Source organism: Lepisma saccharinum, chromosome 21 (genome assembly GCF_977018435.1).
Source record: "Lepisma saccharinum chromosome 21, izLepSacc3.1, whole genome shotgun sequence".
Lineage (NCBI taxonomy): Eukaryota > Metazoa > Arthropoda > Insecta > Zygentoma > Lepismatidae > Lepisma > Lepisma saccharinum.
In genome coordinates, this window is record NC_139249.1 from 61,191,241 (window position 1) to 61,207,290 (window position 16,050).

At 39.6% G+C, this 16,050-nt stretch overlaps 1 protein-coding gene across 1 annotated transcript in view; it reads right to left on the minus strand.

The window, feature by feature from the left end:
• Positions 1–303: 303 nt before the first annotated feature.
• Positions 304–16,050, minus strand: part of LOC146004018 (protein nucleotidyltransferase YdiU-like) — a 92,141-nt gene continuing 76,394 nt past the window's right edge. The window contains exon 3 of the mRNA XM_083142582.1: positions 304–1,925. Coding sequence (XP_082998708.1) covers positions 847–1,925 — 1,079 coding nt within the window. The 3' untranslated portion in view covers positions 304–846. The remainder of the gene's footprint in view (positions 1,926–16,050) is intronic.

A 16,050-nucleotide genomic window follows, 5' to 3' on the forward strand; every position in this document is an offset into this window, starting at 1 on the left:
GCTAGTATACTAATGGGCTTTGAGTGATGGAGAACACCTTTAGCAATCCTTTGGTACCAATAGCTCAATTTTGCCCAAAATACAAGGGATGCGTCATTGCCATATGATCAACAATTTGTTTCTTTACACTACTTTCATCATGATGTAGCACAGCAATGTCTCAGATTTTCTATGTAAAGAACCAAACTGTTTCATTTTCAGAGGTACATGATTACAAATAATGAACAAATGGCACAATACAACACACAGAATTTAGACCACACACGTTTAAATTATAACAAAAATATTTCATGTAGAGCGTTTTATTTTCTATAATATGCTTGAGTGTAACACACAAAATATTTAACAATTTAATATTTACCCAAATTTTAACATTTTTAAAAAAATGTAACTACAATGAAATTTTTAATGTGTATTTTTTTAAAAAACAAATCAGCATTACAACTTGGTCAGAAAATAAAATCAAGCATATTTGACAAGGATGTATCCTTTGTTATCTCATTAACATGAACCCCCCTCCTGAAAATACTGAGAGATACTAATCACAGGTAATTTCTAATATAAAATATATATAGTTTTCAACATCAGTAAATAACATTTATACATGAACATGTGCATATATATATGTGAATCATTTAAGTAAAGTCTCAAAAAATAAAATACAAATTGTAACTTCATCAAGTATATAGATATATAAATAGATCTTTAACAAATTTTAATAACATGTAACCTTTGAGTAGTAAATATTATGCATCATAGATATTGACTTAAAACTGATTTCAGCCACATTAAAACTGCTACTTTCAGTGTATGATTTGAATGTCTTTAAGAAGGGAAGGTACGAGTTTAACTTGAACAACTTATTTTAAGTGAACAAGCCCACTTTGGCGGAGGCTTTGCGTATCCTCTTTCCTCTGCCTTCTCTTGTATTTCAAATGGCTTTAGCATAACCTCAAGGAGAAACTTCACATCACTGAAATCATTCTTTTCTGCCTTCTCTATGGCCTCCTGAAGCATCCAATTTCTCAGGACATACCGTGGATTAACAGCCTTCATGGTCGCCTTCCTATCATTCTCGCTAATGCCCAGGTTGTCAAGCAAAGTTTTGTAGTCCTCGGCGAACAAATAGAAATTCGTATGGTTGGACAGCTTTTCTAGAGACCAGTACTTCTCAAGAACGCTTGGTTTCATTAAATCCTCAACATCTACTTCTCCCAGCTGATAAAAAGTCATGGTAAAATCGGCACCTGATTCGTCCATCATCTTCATTAAATTAGAAATGATGCTGGGTTCGTAGCAGTCTTCAATTCCTAGTTTCAGCATCATACCTTGAATAAACTTTTCCCTAGCAAAAAGTTCCAGTTTTTGGAAAAACTCCCTGCAAAAACTTTGCTGTTCCTCTGTCAGGAGTGGTTCAAATGCATCATAAAACCTTGCCAAATTCCACATCATCACTCTCAACTGACAACCGAAACTATACCGTTCATTACCATCCGACAAGTTGGACACCAAATTTAAATCAGTCTCATCCATGAAACGATATGGGCCGTAATCAATGGTTAAACCAAGCAAGCTAATATTATCCGTATTGAGAACACCGTGGGTGAATCCAAAACATTGCCAAATAATCACAAGGTTGACTGTTTGGTAGCACACATTTTTGAAAAACTCCAAATATCTCTCAGAGTCAGTTTGTTCATTTATTTTTGGATAGTGCTCATCTATTATGAACTGCACCAGTTGTTCCAAAGCATCATATTCTTCATTTCTTGAGAGCACTTCGATGGAACCAATCCTAAACCACGATTCTGCTACACGCAGCACTATTGCAGCACGTTCCTGAACCACCGTCCCATCTCTAAGAGGATCTCTTTCAACAAGGTCATCGCTAACAACCAATGCAGCTGCTCGACACGTTGGCACACCTGTAGAAGATTTATATTAGTTTATTACGATGAGATTTTTAAAAATATGAATATATGCAAATTAACACTATATGAGGTAACTATGTTGCTAAAGTAACCATAAATTTGGAGACTGTAGCATAATAGGCTGAAACTTTTGGGCTGTACCCATAAAGTCAAACAAATTACTGTATAATTGCTACATGTCCCATGGCAGGGAAGCAAGATTTCCAGATGTGCAAAGGAGGTCATTTTACACAACAGAATTTTTAGGTGCATCCACACAGCATCATGTTTCAAACATGCAAAACAACAAAAAAGAGAGTATGATTTGGCAACTACTGACGAAATACCTCCCTGAAGAAGACAAGGGAACTTCGCAAAATATGACGTGCCCAAGTGCGTATGCCAGGGATTCCCAATTTTTTTTGTTTCACGACACCCTTAGTGTTTCAAGATTTTTCCGCATTAGTTAGCGGCGCACAAGGCATATTTAACATTTGCATGTTCTGTTAGTGTGGTTAGGTTGCTTGACCCAAGTTAAAAAATAAACACACATTTGGAAATATTGGAACATTTTGTTGAACCCCTTTAAGCCAGCCACGATGACCCAGGGCACCAAGGTGCATACATTGGGAACCACTCGCATATGCTCTATTACAGCACCTTATTGATTGCTGACAATTTTACCTATCTGATATCAGATAATCTGCAATTTAGTACAAATGTTTTGCTATTTTGTTGTTATTGTTATACCCGTAAACTGTTACACGCGTAAATATAAATGTATAATTTACATATCCTGGTTCTGTAGATGAAAAGTCTAAATTTGCAGTTTCTTTTTCAAAGGCAAAACCTGTTGCAGACACAATAATTAAAGAGGTGATTAAGCCATGGAACATTTGCAATTTTATATTGAATCGATAGAATAGCAGCTATTAGTATCGGTAGAATTTCGTATCAGTAATTCCCTACTAATAAAAGAATGTGATGTTCAGCCCCTGTAACGTTTGCATTATTTTTGCTTTACAAACATTACACATTCAAAAAAAAAAGTGAAGAAAAAGCGACGTTCCCTTTTTTTTAGCCATCGAAGCTCGTTTTACCTCACGATGACTTCTTGTGCTGCCTCTAGCGGCGATTTCTGAAACCACTGGTCAGCTCGTAAAATACGCTGCTTCAGTCAGTCGGCGTGTGCGTTTCGCCTCTCGCAGCTACTTCCTACTACTGCTCCGAACGGCAGGTGCCTGTTCTTGGGCACGACGTCGAATTCTTTGTCGGCAAGAGATACAACTCCACCAGAGCTTCCTGAAGTGAAACCTGCCATTCCAACCGTTAATAAGCAGAAGCCTGTTGAATGAGTATAGCGGAAGGAAGGCGTGGACCTTTGTGTGTATTGAACGTTAGTGGAGGTATGTACAAAAACTATCTTTTGACCGTGATATGGAAATGGTGATTACATCTTGCGATCCTGCCGTTCGCTGCCAACATTTTGATAATTTACTTTGACCTTTACGGAACTTTGAGTAACGAATTCTAGAAAACAAACAGTGCTTCTACTTCGGTCGTCCCCCCCCCCTCCCTTTTTTGGCTTTGTGCGTTACTCTCGATGAACTTTTGATAAGTGTTTGAAACCAACGTATGTATTGGTGAGTGGGCGTTAAACAAAAAAAAAAAGGGGAGTAAAGGAAAGAAGGCGAGCGTATGCACGCATGAACTTGTCCTATATTGCCGACGCGTTTAATAATCTGATATTTTCAAAAAAAAGCCTTACACTAAACGTGACTAGCTGCATAATTGAACTAATTAACAAAGTCTATCCGCGCATGGCCAGCGTTTGAAGATTGACAGTGAAGTGTTCCCTTTTTGATTGCCCTAAGTTGCTGTCGGAGGAGTCGAATGCACGCATGTGCGCTTTTGATTAGAAAACAACGACTCTTACTGTCTTATCCCAATTCACTATCTCGTAGTTAATAACCTACCTGCCCGCCTTTCGGTAGCACTAATTGATTAAGTATAAAAGAGAGGCATTTGATTAAGTATAAAAGAGAGGCATTTGATTAAGCTTAAAAGAGAGGCATTTGATTAAGTATAAAAGAGAGGCATTTGATTAAGCTTAAAAGAGAGGCATTTGATTAAGTATAAAAGAGAGGCATTTGATTAAGCATAAAAGAGAGGCATTTGATTAAGCATAAAAGAGAGGCATTTGATTAAGCATAAAAGAGAGGTATTTTTTTGGGTTCAAACAAAAGAAATGGCGGTACGCTATATTTTGCAAATTGTACCTTCAAGGTAATTTAGAGACACAAATCGATACACGCCAACTGTTCATGGTGTCTCGCCCCATCAAAGAATAAGGTTGTGATTTAAACTGTATTTTAGGTGCATACTCGTGGTTTGTTAACAAAAAAAAAAAAATATAGAAAGTTACGCGAGAAGATTAAAATAGCACGCAGGACGCGCAGGTTATTGTTAATGTCACATTGATTGTTAAAATTGCTCCCAACTCTAGTCTTTTTGGAGATTGTGTATACTCGCAAAGTGTATTGTTTTGGAACTTTGAATATACATATATTTGTTAAATTGAATTGTGGAGATCATTTAATTTATCTTGGTTACGTGCACTAAATAGTAAGATTTACAAAAAAGGTGGGACTGGTTGAAAGCCCGATTTGAAGTTAACCTTAAAGAACAACTATTGGATTACACGTTTGGCAACGTTGGAAAAGGAGAAAGGATATTACGTCGGGAGAACGTAACCATAAAATCTAGATTACAGCGGAGAAGGCAAGCATTGCTATCCACTGGCGAATCCCTTCGAAACTATTGCATAAGTGTGCATAATTCATAAGTTTCTTTATTCCAGGGTCCCTTTTTTGTCTCGTGCTTCTTGTGCTTGCTGCCCGTAAACTCTCGCAGTACGGTGCAGGAAGTACGACACAAGAAGATAAAAGCTTGTAGCGTGAAGTGTGGACGTTAAGATTATTTTTTACCTTGCATGCGATCGCAGCCCAGTCGTTTCCAATTGATCAATTTGTGCGATTGCGTTTGACCACACATGTCACGCTATAAATTTTGGTACCAGAGCATGGTTCCTTGATTCATTGCGGCATCATTATTGTTGATATTACTTAACCTGACAATTTTTTTCCCCCCCCGATTGTTTTTGGCCCCCCCCTTTTTTTTGGGTAATTGATTTTTTTTCTTTTCCCTTTTCAGGTCTCCTTTTTCCTACATATATATTGTTTTACTACATTATCTTTTGTGCAATTGTAACTGGATTCAGTTCAGACTTAGCAGCACTGTCCTTTTTTTTGATCTAAGCAACCAACATTGTTCCTTTTCGTTACAATTGTAACGTACCTTTTTACCTTCTTCGGTCGTCCCCCCCCTTTTTTTTCTTGGATCTTACCTCGTCTGTTTGTTTTTTTTTTCTCCATTTTGCCTTTTTTACAGATATTTTTGGGGATTTTTCCTCTGTGTGTTTACATATTTCCCTGCCTTTTTCTGAGATCGCGAGATGACATTTGATATTCCGCCTCCCTATGCACCGTCCCCTTTACCTCCACCCTCACCTTCAACTTTGGATTTTGTTAGTAGTTTATTGTTACCCCAGCACCATACTCCCGTGCGTGACTTTGTCCGCTTTAATACCTTCAAATTCCTTTTTACGGATTTGCCTTTGTTACATGGACGGGATATCCACCTTTTGTTCACTTTCATGTTTAGACTCCATAAGATTGTTAATTTGGAATTGCTCGATGTGGAGTCTGTTTTGTTATGGGCCCTACAGTATACCTTACCCCCACTTACAGAGATTTGGATGGAGGGTCTCTTACAAAAGTTGCCCTGGCATTTATTTAAGTTAATGGTTTGGAATCGTTTGGTTCCATACTCCTTATTGTTGCCCTTTCAGAACGAGGTTTTACATCGGGTGCAGCAACCCGGAGAAAGCTTATATTCTTTCGTTCGCGACATTTTTGATGCTTGTCAAACCCTCCCGGTGGAATGGTCTGAAGCTCAGTTGTTACGCACGATAATTGAGGGTATCAATTTCCCAGCTCGTGCGTTACTTTTGGGCCATTCTTGTCCTCAAACTGTTGCGGATCTACTCCTTTTGGCACAAAACATCTGGCAGTCGGAATTGAAATGGAATCTCCAGCAACAACCTGACACTGCGGCCATTCCGGCTCATTCGCCTTTGGCGGACGATTCCGCGGATTGCAATCTTTCGCCCCATGATCCCCCTTCAGTTCAATCATGTATGCCCGCGGTAGCGTCTTTAACGCAGCCAGATTCTGGTTACGATTCACATTTGCCTTCTAGCACAACGCAGGTGGCCACACCTCCTGTTTCGTTACATGCCGAATATCCATTTTTGTTTGAAGGTCACTCAACACCCACCATGCGGGTGCTCCTTAATCAACAGCCTGTTTTGGCGTTACTAGACACAGCTGCGTCGGTATCTATAATTTCTTCTTCCTTACTCAATACACTTAACGGTTCTTTTCCTATTTTTTCTGATCATTCCATCGAATTGAGAGATGTTACTAACCATTCATTTTCTTTATCTTCTTTTTGTTACCTACCTTTGCGACTCGATCGACTTACTTGGCAATGGCGCTTTTGGGTGTCGGACGCTCTCCCCTTTTCAGTGATTTTGGGCACGGATTTTTTGGTCCATACCAAGGCGACCATTTCTTTTGAGACGCAACTTTTATCCTTTCCTTTTCATCAGGAGGGTGTACCTATGACTTTCCCTGACCTTGCTCAGATCTCTATCTCTGAGGCCCCTTTGGGTTCCTCTTCGAGTTCACCGGACACTTCTCAGGTGTCTGCCATTACCGATCCTCTTCCTGTTCACTTAGATAACCAATCCTTACAATCATTGTTACTTCAATTTCAGGATGTGGTTACGGAAAAGGTTGGTACTTGCACTTTGGATCCGGTTTCGATACCTGTTATTTCAGATATCCCCTTTCGATCGAAACCCTTCCAGCTAAATCCTGTTCAAACTGACATCATGCGGACCCAGATAGCAGAGTTGCAGGCTCAGCACATCATAGAACCCTGCCGGTCATCTTACTCCAGCCCGGCCTTTCTGGTTCCAAAAAAGAACGGTACTTACCGTCTAGTATGCTCATATAAGAACCTTAATCGTCTGATAGCGTATGATCAATTTCCACAACCGCGCATAGACTTATTGTTTCAACATCTCCAATCAGCGGCGGTATTCTCTTGTTTGGATCTCTGCCAGTCGTTCCATCAGATACGGTTAGATGATAGAAGTAAAGACTTGACAGCATTTGTCACTTCCTTTGGCCAGTATCGGTATACTCGCGTTCCGTTTGGCATCAATCTTGGAACTCAGATCTTGTCAAGAGTTCTTGATGAGGTGTTGGGGAAGTTTAAATACAAGTTCCTTTTGACCTATGCAGATGATTTATTGATATATTCACCGGACGAATCGTCTCATATGGAACACCTTAGAGTGGTCCTTCAGGCTTTGCGATCGGCTGGTCTTACTGTTAACCCGGATAAATCTATTTGGAAGGTGTCAGAAATTAAGTATCTCGGTTATATTGTTCGTAAGGGCCAGATGGTTATGGATCCGGATCGGATTTCAGCCATCCAAGATATTCCGGCTCCTAAAAGCCAGAAGGGTGTTTCTCAGGTCATGGGTTTACTCTCATATTATTCCCGGTTTCTTCCCCAATTCGCTGATCGTACGTCTTTTCTGACAGATAAGCGGAAGAAAGATACTACCTTTGTGTGGACTGCCGAGGATCAAATTCGGTTTGACAATTTGAAAGCCGCATTTATTGAACATACGGTTCTCGCTTTGCCCGACTTTACAAAGGAGTTTGTTCTTCAAACAGATGCTTCAAGTTTGGCACTGGGTGCTACCTTAAACCAACGTGAAGCGGATGGCTCCTTGCGTCCCATTGCATTCGCATCGCGAAAGCGTACGACCTTAGAACGTAAACAATCTATATATGAAGCGGAGTGTTGTGCTGTGGTCTTTGGCTTCAAGAAATTTGAAACATATTTAACTTCTAAACACTTTGTTCTCCAAACAGATAATCAGGCTTTGTCTTGGTTGTTAAAACACCCTGAACAATTTGGTAAGTTTGGTCGATGGCTTTTGTATTTGTCTCGTTTCTCTTACCATGTAGAACATATTGCTTCTGCTAAAAATCCGGTGGCCGACTGTCTTTCACGCATGCATTCTTCTGATGATTTTATGGTAACATCTCCGTCTTTTACTAGTTTGGCTTGCGCGGCTCCCAAATTTAATATCATTCCCTTTAATAGGTCAGACATTGTGGTTCTGCAAAGTCAGGATCCAGACTTGTCTCCCATTATTACGCAGTTGAAGGATAATCAACAGGTTAAGCATTATCATTTGCATCAGGATCTGTTGGTTTGGCAGCCGCCTCGTTCTACATCTTCTCTAGTTGTTGTTCCTCACGTTCTTCGACACTTATTATGTCGTTATTATCATGACACCCCTGTTGGTGGTGCGCATTTAGGCGTCAATAAAACCATCAAGAAAATAGCGACGCTTTTCTGGTGGCCTACTTATTTCTCTGATATCCGCAAATATGTCCGTTCTTGTGACATTTGTCAGAGGGCCAAACTAGCTGTACGTAAACCTCCTGGCCTTTTATCTTCTGAGGTTATACGACACCCTTGGCGTCGATTATATATCGATTTGGTTGGTCCTCTTGTTCGTTCCACTAAGGGTAATGTGTACATTTTGGTGGTGGTGGATGCCTTTTCCAAGTGGGTGTCCCTATTTCCGCTCAGGTCGGCTACATCCCATCACATTATTGATAAGCTCCGCACCTTGTTTCTGTTGTTTGGTGCTCCATGTGAGTTGGTCTCGGATAATGCTTCTTATTTTCGTTCTAACTTCTTTAATAATTTTCTATTCGAGTCAAATATTCGTCATATTTACACTAGTGCTTATTACCCCAATCCTTCCTTAGCGGAGAGATTCATACGGAACCTGAAGGCTTCATTAATTTGTTACCATTCTAAGGATCATTCCAAATGGGACTCTCATCTGGAAAGCATAGCTTTTGCCTTCAATACCGCCCAACATGATAGCACTCATACATCTCCATCTAAAATTATTTTGGGTCGAGACATAGACGGTCCGATGAATTTTTTTTGGGAGTTACAAACTGATTCCGAATTGGCAGCTCCTCCTTCGCCGGAGCGGGCACAGCGCTGGGGAGAGGCTTACCAACATCTGTTAAAGTCTTGGCGTTCTCGCCAACTTAAATATGATCCTTCCCGATCCCAGGTTTCCGTGAAACCAGGCGATATGGTACTTTACCGTACCTTTCCCCATAGCAATGCATTGCTTCACATATCTTCGAAGCTTCAAGAGCGTTGGTTGGGTCCGGCCCAGGTGTTTAAAATGCTGGGTCCGGTTACCGTCATGCTGGTCGACCCTGACACTCAGCAAATCGTCCGAAAGGTTCATGTCTCCCATATCAAGCCATATGTCATTCGTGACGAGGAAGTTGATCCTCAATCTGTCGATTTAGCGGATTCAGATGTTGCTGCTACTCTCCAGTCTTCACCTGTCCCTTCCGGTTCATAATGGGCTTTGATATTTTTTTTATGGGGTAGTGCTTGGTTCATCCGATATATATCCTAGCTCCCTTTCTTAAATCGCTCTTGTGTTTATATATATGATGTAAATTTTTCCAAGGTTTATTGTCATGCACACAGGTATTATTCTTATAATTAAGGCTTTATGTGTATTTATGAATGATTTTCTTCATTCTTTGCAAAGGTGTTTGTTAATACTGTTCATTATGTTCTCTTGAATATTGACTCTGTATATGTTCTGTATCCTATTGTTATTCCTGCTTCTTGCATCTTTTGTAATAGTGCTACCTTCCTTTTCCCAGTTGTAGTAATTTCCCTCCTCTTCTTTTCTATTTCTTACGTCTTCCTTCTCTCTTTTCTAGTTTTTGATTCCTGGTTTTTTTTTCTTTTCTATGTTTTTACTCCTCCGAGGATGTGATTTACTACTGGTGCTCTTTGGGAAATGGTTCAGTGTTACTACTCTCTGTACAACTCGGCGTAGCCATTTCATGCATGCCTAGGAATGACAACGTTGCAGATATGTTTCAGTCCGGAGAGAGTTGGAATTTTGTCAGACATCGAGGTGTTTCGACCGGGAGGCGTGCACGATGTTCTGCAAATTGGAGGATCGACATCAGAATTGATTTTCAAAATCTTGAACTTTACGTGTTAATTATGAAAATTGTCAGAGTTGAACTCTGATTGGTGATTCCGATTTAGTGTGCTTCATATGTGTTTTGTTAATTTTTTGGAATTTTTTTTTACTAGTATTACTTGCTTTACCATTCTTATGTGGTTGGTTCATAATGGGTATATATTTGTATTGCCTTCTCTATATCAGTGGGTTTTTCCTTTCTCTTTTCTAGTGGGGGGTATTTGTAACGTTTGCATTATTTTTGCTTTACAAACATTACACATTCAAAAAAAAAAGTGAAGAAAAAGCGACGTTCCCTTTTTTTTAGCCATCGGAGCTCGTTTTACCTCACGATGACTTCTTGTGCTGCCTCTAGCGGCGATTTCTGAAACCACTGGTCAGCTCGTAAAATACGCTGCTTCAGTCAGTCGGCGTGTGCGTTTCGCCTCTCGCAGCTACTTCCTACTACTGCTCCGAACGGCAGGTGCCTGTCCTTGGGCACGACGTCGAATTCTTCGTCGGCAAGAGATACAACTCCACCAGAGCTTCCTGAAGTGAAACCTGCCATTCCAACCGTTAATAAGCAGAAGCCTGTTGAATGAGTATAGCGGAAGGAAGGCGTGGACCTTTGTGTGTATTGAACGTTAGTGGAGGTATGTACAAAAACTATCTTTTGACCGTGATATGGAAATGGTGATTACATCTTGCGATCCTGCCGTTCGCTGCCAACATTTTGATAATTTACTTTGACCTTTACGGAACTTTGAGTAACGAATTCTAGAAAACAAACAGTGCTTCTACTTCGGTCGTCCCCCCCCCCTCCCTTTTTTTGGCTTTGTGCGTTACTCTCGATGAACTTTTGATAAGTGTTTGAAACCAACGTATGTATTGGTGAGTGGGCGTTAAACAAAAAAAAAAAGGGGAGTAAAGGAAAGAAGGCGAGCGTATGCACGCATGAACTTGTCCTATATTGCCGACGCGTTTAATAATCTGATATTTTCAAAAAAAAGCCTTACACTAAACGTGACTAGCTGCATAATTGAACTAATTAACAAAGTCTATCCGCGCATGGCCAGCGTTTGAAGATTGACAGTGAAGTGTTCCCTTTTTGATTGCCCTAAGTTGCTGTCGGAGGAGTCGAATGCACGCATGTGCGCTTTTGATTAGAAAACAACGACTCTTACTGTCTTATCCCAATTCACTATCTCGTAGTTAATAACCTACCTGCCCGCCTTTCGGTAGCACTAATTGATTAAGTATAAAAGAGAGGCATTTGATTAAGTATAAAAGAGAGGCATTTGATTAAGCTTAAAAGAGAGGCATTTGATTAAGTATAAAAGAGAGGCATTTGATTAAGCTTAAAAGAGAGGCATTTGATTAAGTATAAAAGAGAGGCATTTGATTAAGCATAAAAGAGAGGCATTTGATTAAGCATAAAAGAGAGGCATTTGATTAAGCATAAAAGAGAGGTATTTTTTTGGGTTCAAACAAAAGAAATGGCGGTACGCTATATTTTGCAAATTGTACCTTCAAGGTAATTTAGAGACACAAATCGATACACGCCAACTGTTCATGGTGTCTCGCCCCATCAAAGAATAAGGTTGTGATTTAAACTGTATTTTAGGTGCATACTCGTGGTTTGTTAACAAAAAAAAAAAAAATATAGAAAGTTACGCGAGAATATTAAAATAGCACGCAGGACGCGCAGGTTATTGTTAATGTCACATTGATTGTTAAAATTGCTCCCAACTCTAGTCTTTTTGGAGATTGTGTATACTCGCAAAGTGTATTGTTTTGGAACTTTGAATATACATATATTTGTTAAATTGAATTGTGGAGATCATTTAATTTATCTTGGTTACGTGCACTAAATAGTAAGATTTACAAAAAAGGTGGGACTGGTTGAAAGCCCGATTTGAAGTTAACCTTAAAGAACAACTATTGGATTACACGTTTGGCAACGTTGGAAAAGGAGAAAGGATATTACGTCGGGAGAACGTAACCATAAAATCTAGATTACAGCGGAGAAGGCAAGCATTGCTATCCACTGGCGAATCCCTTCGAAACTATTGCATAAGTGTGCATAATTCATAAGTTTCTTTATTCCAGGGTCCCTTTTTTGTCTCGTGCTTCTTGTGCTTGCTGCCCGTAAACTCTCGCAGTACGGTGCAGGAAGTACGACACAAGAAGATAAAAGCTTGTAGCGTGAAGTGTGGACGTTAAGATTATTTTTTACCTTGCACGCGATCGCAGCCCAGTCGTTTCCAATTGATCAATTTGTGCGATTGCGTTTGACCACACATGTCACGCTATACCCCTGAGGGCCAGGGGCTTCGGCAGGAAGGGAAGGGGGGGTTAAATGGCTCGGTGGACCCCCCTGGAAATTGACATCGTTCATTTAAAGATACAAGAAAGTTGAAAGTTTGTTACTCTTATTACATTGGATTGAAAACATTGAGCGAAAAATACTGGGACAAGGTTATATTTTCCCATTTCATCCAAAGAACAAATCGTTGCACAGTTTTCAAAATTCTAATAATTACAGTTGTAGGTGAAAGGTCACACAACAAACTTTATGAAAAAAGAAAAGTATATACAAAAGAAATAATGGAAAATAGTTGTGCTGGTATTCACTCGTTTGGTGGATCGAGTCTCGCCATTTATATAATAATAATTATTATTATTATTTCGAATAAAATTTATTTTGGTTAGTTTATAATATTTATTGTTGTATAACAACATTTGTAACCGTAGTAATAATACTTATCATTATTCTACTATTCAACTTTTTATCACTTGTCCAACCACCCTGAAAAAATTTCTGGTGACGCCCATGCTACCGACTACCAGCCTAACTTCCACATGCCTCCGCAGAGCTCGGCTATCATCCAGCCAGTTACGGGCTGACGTGTGGTCACCACAACAAAACCCCGTTCATTGTTGGGGGCTTCCATGATCAGGTGATGCTACTCATTTGTAGCTCCCCAACTTTCTCACAGTGGTGAATGGGCACCGTTCCCATACACTGGCTTAAATCTCAGGAAAAAAGTTGTTACACTCCACCCTTAGGAGACTCAAACCACCACGCATTCCAAGCCCAAAGCCTGATGCCTTAGACGGCACAGCCACGGTGGGGGGCATTCCTATTAATAAAGGTTAATGCATGCTATTTATCACATAAGCAAAAATGTTCTGTCATATTTTCTGTGTTAAACTGCAAGCAATAAGCAAATTGTTAAACATGCAACAAACTTGGATAAAGGTATAGTAAGTTATTCTGGGAGTCTACATGTGCAGTCCTGTCAGTCTAATATGTACATCACGAGAAGTGTAGTCAAGCACGGACAACCAAAGAGCATTATATGTGTGTGTATACTGGTGCTTGCATAACAGCCTCAAGTATAGGGTGACCAGACATCCTGATTTTTCGCAGGACAGTTTTTTTTTTAGAGTCATGTCCTGCGGTTTGCGATGCTCCTCGAAGAACCAAATATGTCCTATTTTTCGACAGCATCATGTAAAATGTCTTGCAAAACATCCAGATGAATTGTTTGCCTCCGTGAAACCATGAGTGCCTTAATAGTATTGTTACTTTGCAAACAAATACTTCTAGATCTAAAAAATTTTGCACTCGCTTCTCTTGCAACCTTGGTCTTACTGTAAAGCTCATATTAATTGCTTAGAAGCAGATATTGCATGCAATCTGTTCATGATATCATATGCAAGGTACTGAGTGATTACTAAAACTATATGCAGGAGGTGCTTTGAAAACTGAAAATAGACCAATTCTGGGGATTTGCACATTTGATGCATTGATGAGATGATTACTACAACTGCGGCAAGAGACAAATACACTGGTCAACAACTGCATGGTATGGGGGCATAATGAAAAATGGGGAAACACCACTGCACATCTTCGCCGCAGGATCCGTTACTGGAGCACGGTATTCTACCAAGATCCTGGAAGGTTATGTTCGTTTTTTTCGGGGTGCAGTGGGCCCTGACTTTCTTTACATTGATGATAATGTGCGTCCACACAGAACTGTCCACGTGACAGAGACACTGGAAAGAGAAAACATCACCTGCATGGACTGGCCTTCATATTCACCGGATCTCAATCCCATCGAACATGCGTGGCATGCTCTCGGAAGGCAGGTTGCACAAAGGAATCCCCCACCCCGGACCATGCAGGAGCTGAAAACTACACTTCAGGAAGAATGGGACAATATACTAGGGATGGGCAAATGGATCCGGATCCAAAAAATCCAAATCCGGGATTTTCGGATCTGGATCCAGATCTGGATCTGGATCCAAAAATCCCGGATCCAGATCCAAAAGTTCCGGATCTGGGTCCAAAAGTTTCAGGTCTGGATCCGGATCCAAAAGTTCTGGATTTTAGAGTTTCGTATCTCAATCCCATTATAATATTACCACACCTTAAAAGGTATTATGATCTTCGATTACAAAGAAATTTTTCATTAGTTAGTCCTTCAAGATTTTTTTTCTAGTGTTGTTCCTAAAATACTTTGCTACGCATCGGCTAACACACTTGTGCACAAAAATAATCTTACTTGTTTAACATAAAATGTTAGAGGTGATTTTGTAAATGCCACTGAAACGAATATGTATTCATTCGAATGTATTGGAAATGGAAAAACATATAAATGTGAGACATTCCATTCCAGGATTAAACCTTTAACACATTTAAGAAGATAGAAATGTAAAAAAATATATACAATTGTTCTACAGTTAGAGTTTTAAAAATTAAAATAAAACATTATAATATATGCAGTGTTATATAATTACAAAGTGTAAGACTAACAAGGGAGGTTATCTAAGTGTCCCCCTCCGATTTCCATGAAACTTCGCAGGTGTATAGAGGAGCCCAAAGGAAGAAATACGTGTTTTTTCTTTCGGCTAAAAAAACTGTTCTAAGGGGCATTCCCCCCTCAAACAAAAAAAAACACGTATTTCTTTGGGCCGCTCTATATACCTGCCAAGTTTCATGGAAATCGGAGGGGGAGACTTAGACCTCCCTTGTAAGTGTATTAATTACACAGGGCCGCCATGGGTTCTGTTGTTTTTATAATTTTGGGTGTTTTACATGTATTTGAACTTGCTGATGCTGAAACTGGCATTAGTTTTCTCACATCAGGCAATAATTTTTTACAATTCACGATTTATATATGTGGGTTGTGGTATGCACGTATCAGTGTAATTGAAGTGATTGTCACTAGATGTCACTAGTACGTTTCAAAGTTATTCAACAAATAATAAAGACGAATAAGCTTTAAATACAGAGAAGGTTTGTTTTATTTAAATTAATTAATATGTTTCTTGCCTAAATGCTGAAAAATAATACTATGTGAAACATTGATATATCATTTGAAATTAATTTTATATGTAACTGTCAAAAGTCCTAATTTGCTTCCATGGTATGTAAGATATGTTTGATCTCCTACATTAACATTTGGTTGTTCAGTGTGGTACATTACTGTGGTGTGGCTATGGCATCTCATGGTTGTCTGAATAGCTACATCTGCGGTGAATTTGTTCCCCGGATACAGAGACAGGGAAATTACAGATTTTGTAAGAAGAGCATATTGCGCATACTTTAAAATGAAACTAGGAGATCAAGATAAATCGTGGGCCCCACACAAGGTATGTAGAGCATGTGTGGAATCTTTACGAAACTGGAGCACGGGAAAGCGGCCATCTATGCCATTTGCAATACCCATGGTGTGGAGGGAGCCTCAGGATCACAACAATGATTGTTACTTCTGTTCCTGTAAAATTATAGGTCGAAATATTAGAAACAAGAAGAGGATAGTGTATCCCAATATTCCCTCTGCAATGAGACCTGTTTTGCATGGTCCAGACTTGCCTGTACCGACACCTCCATCAAGT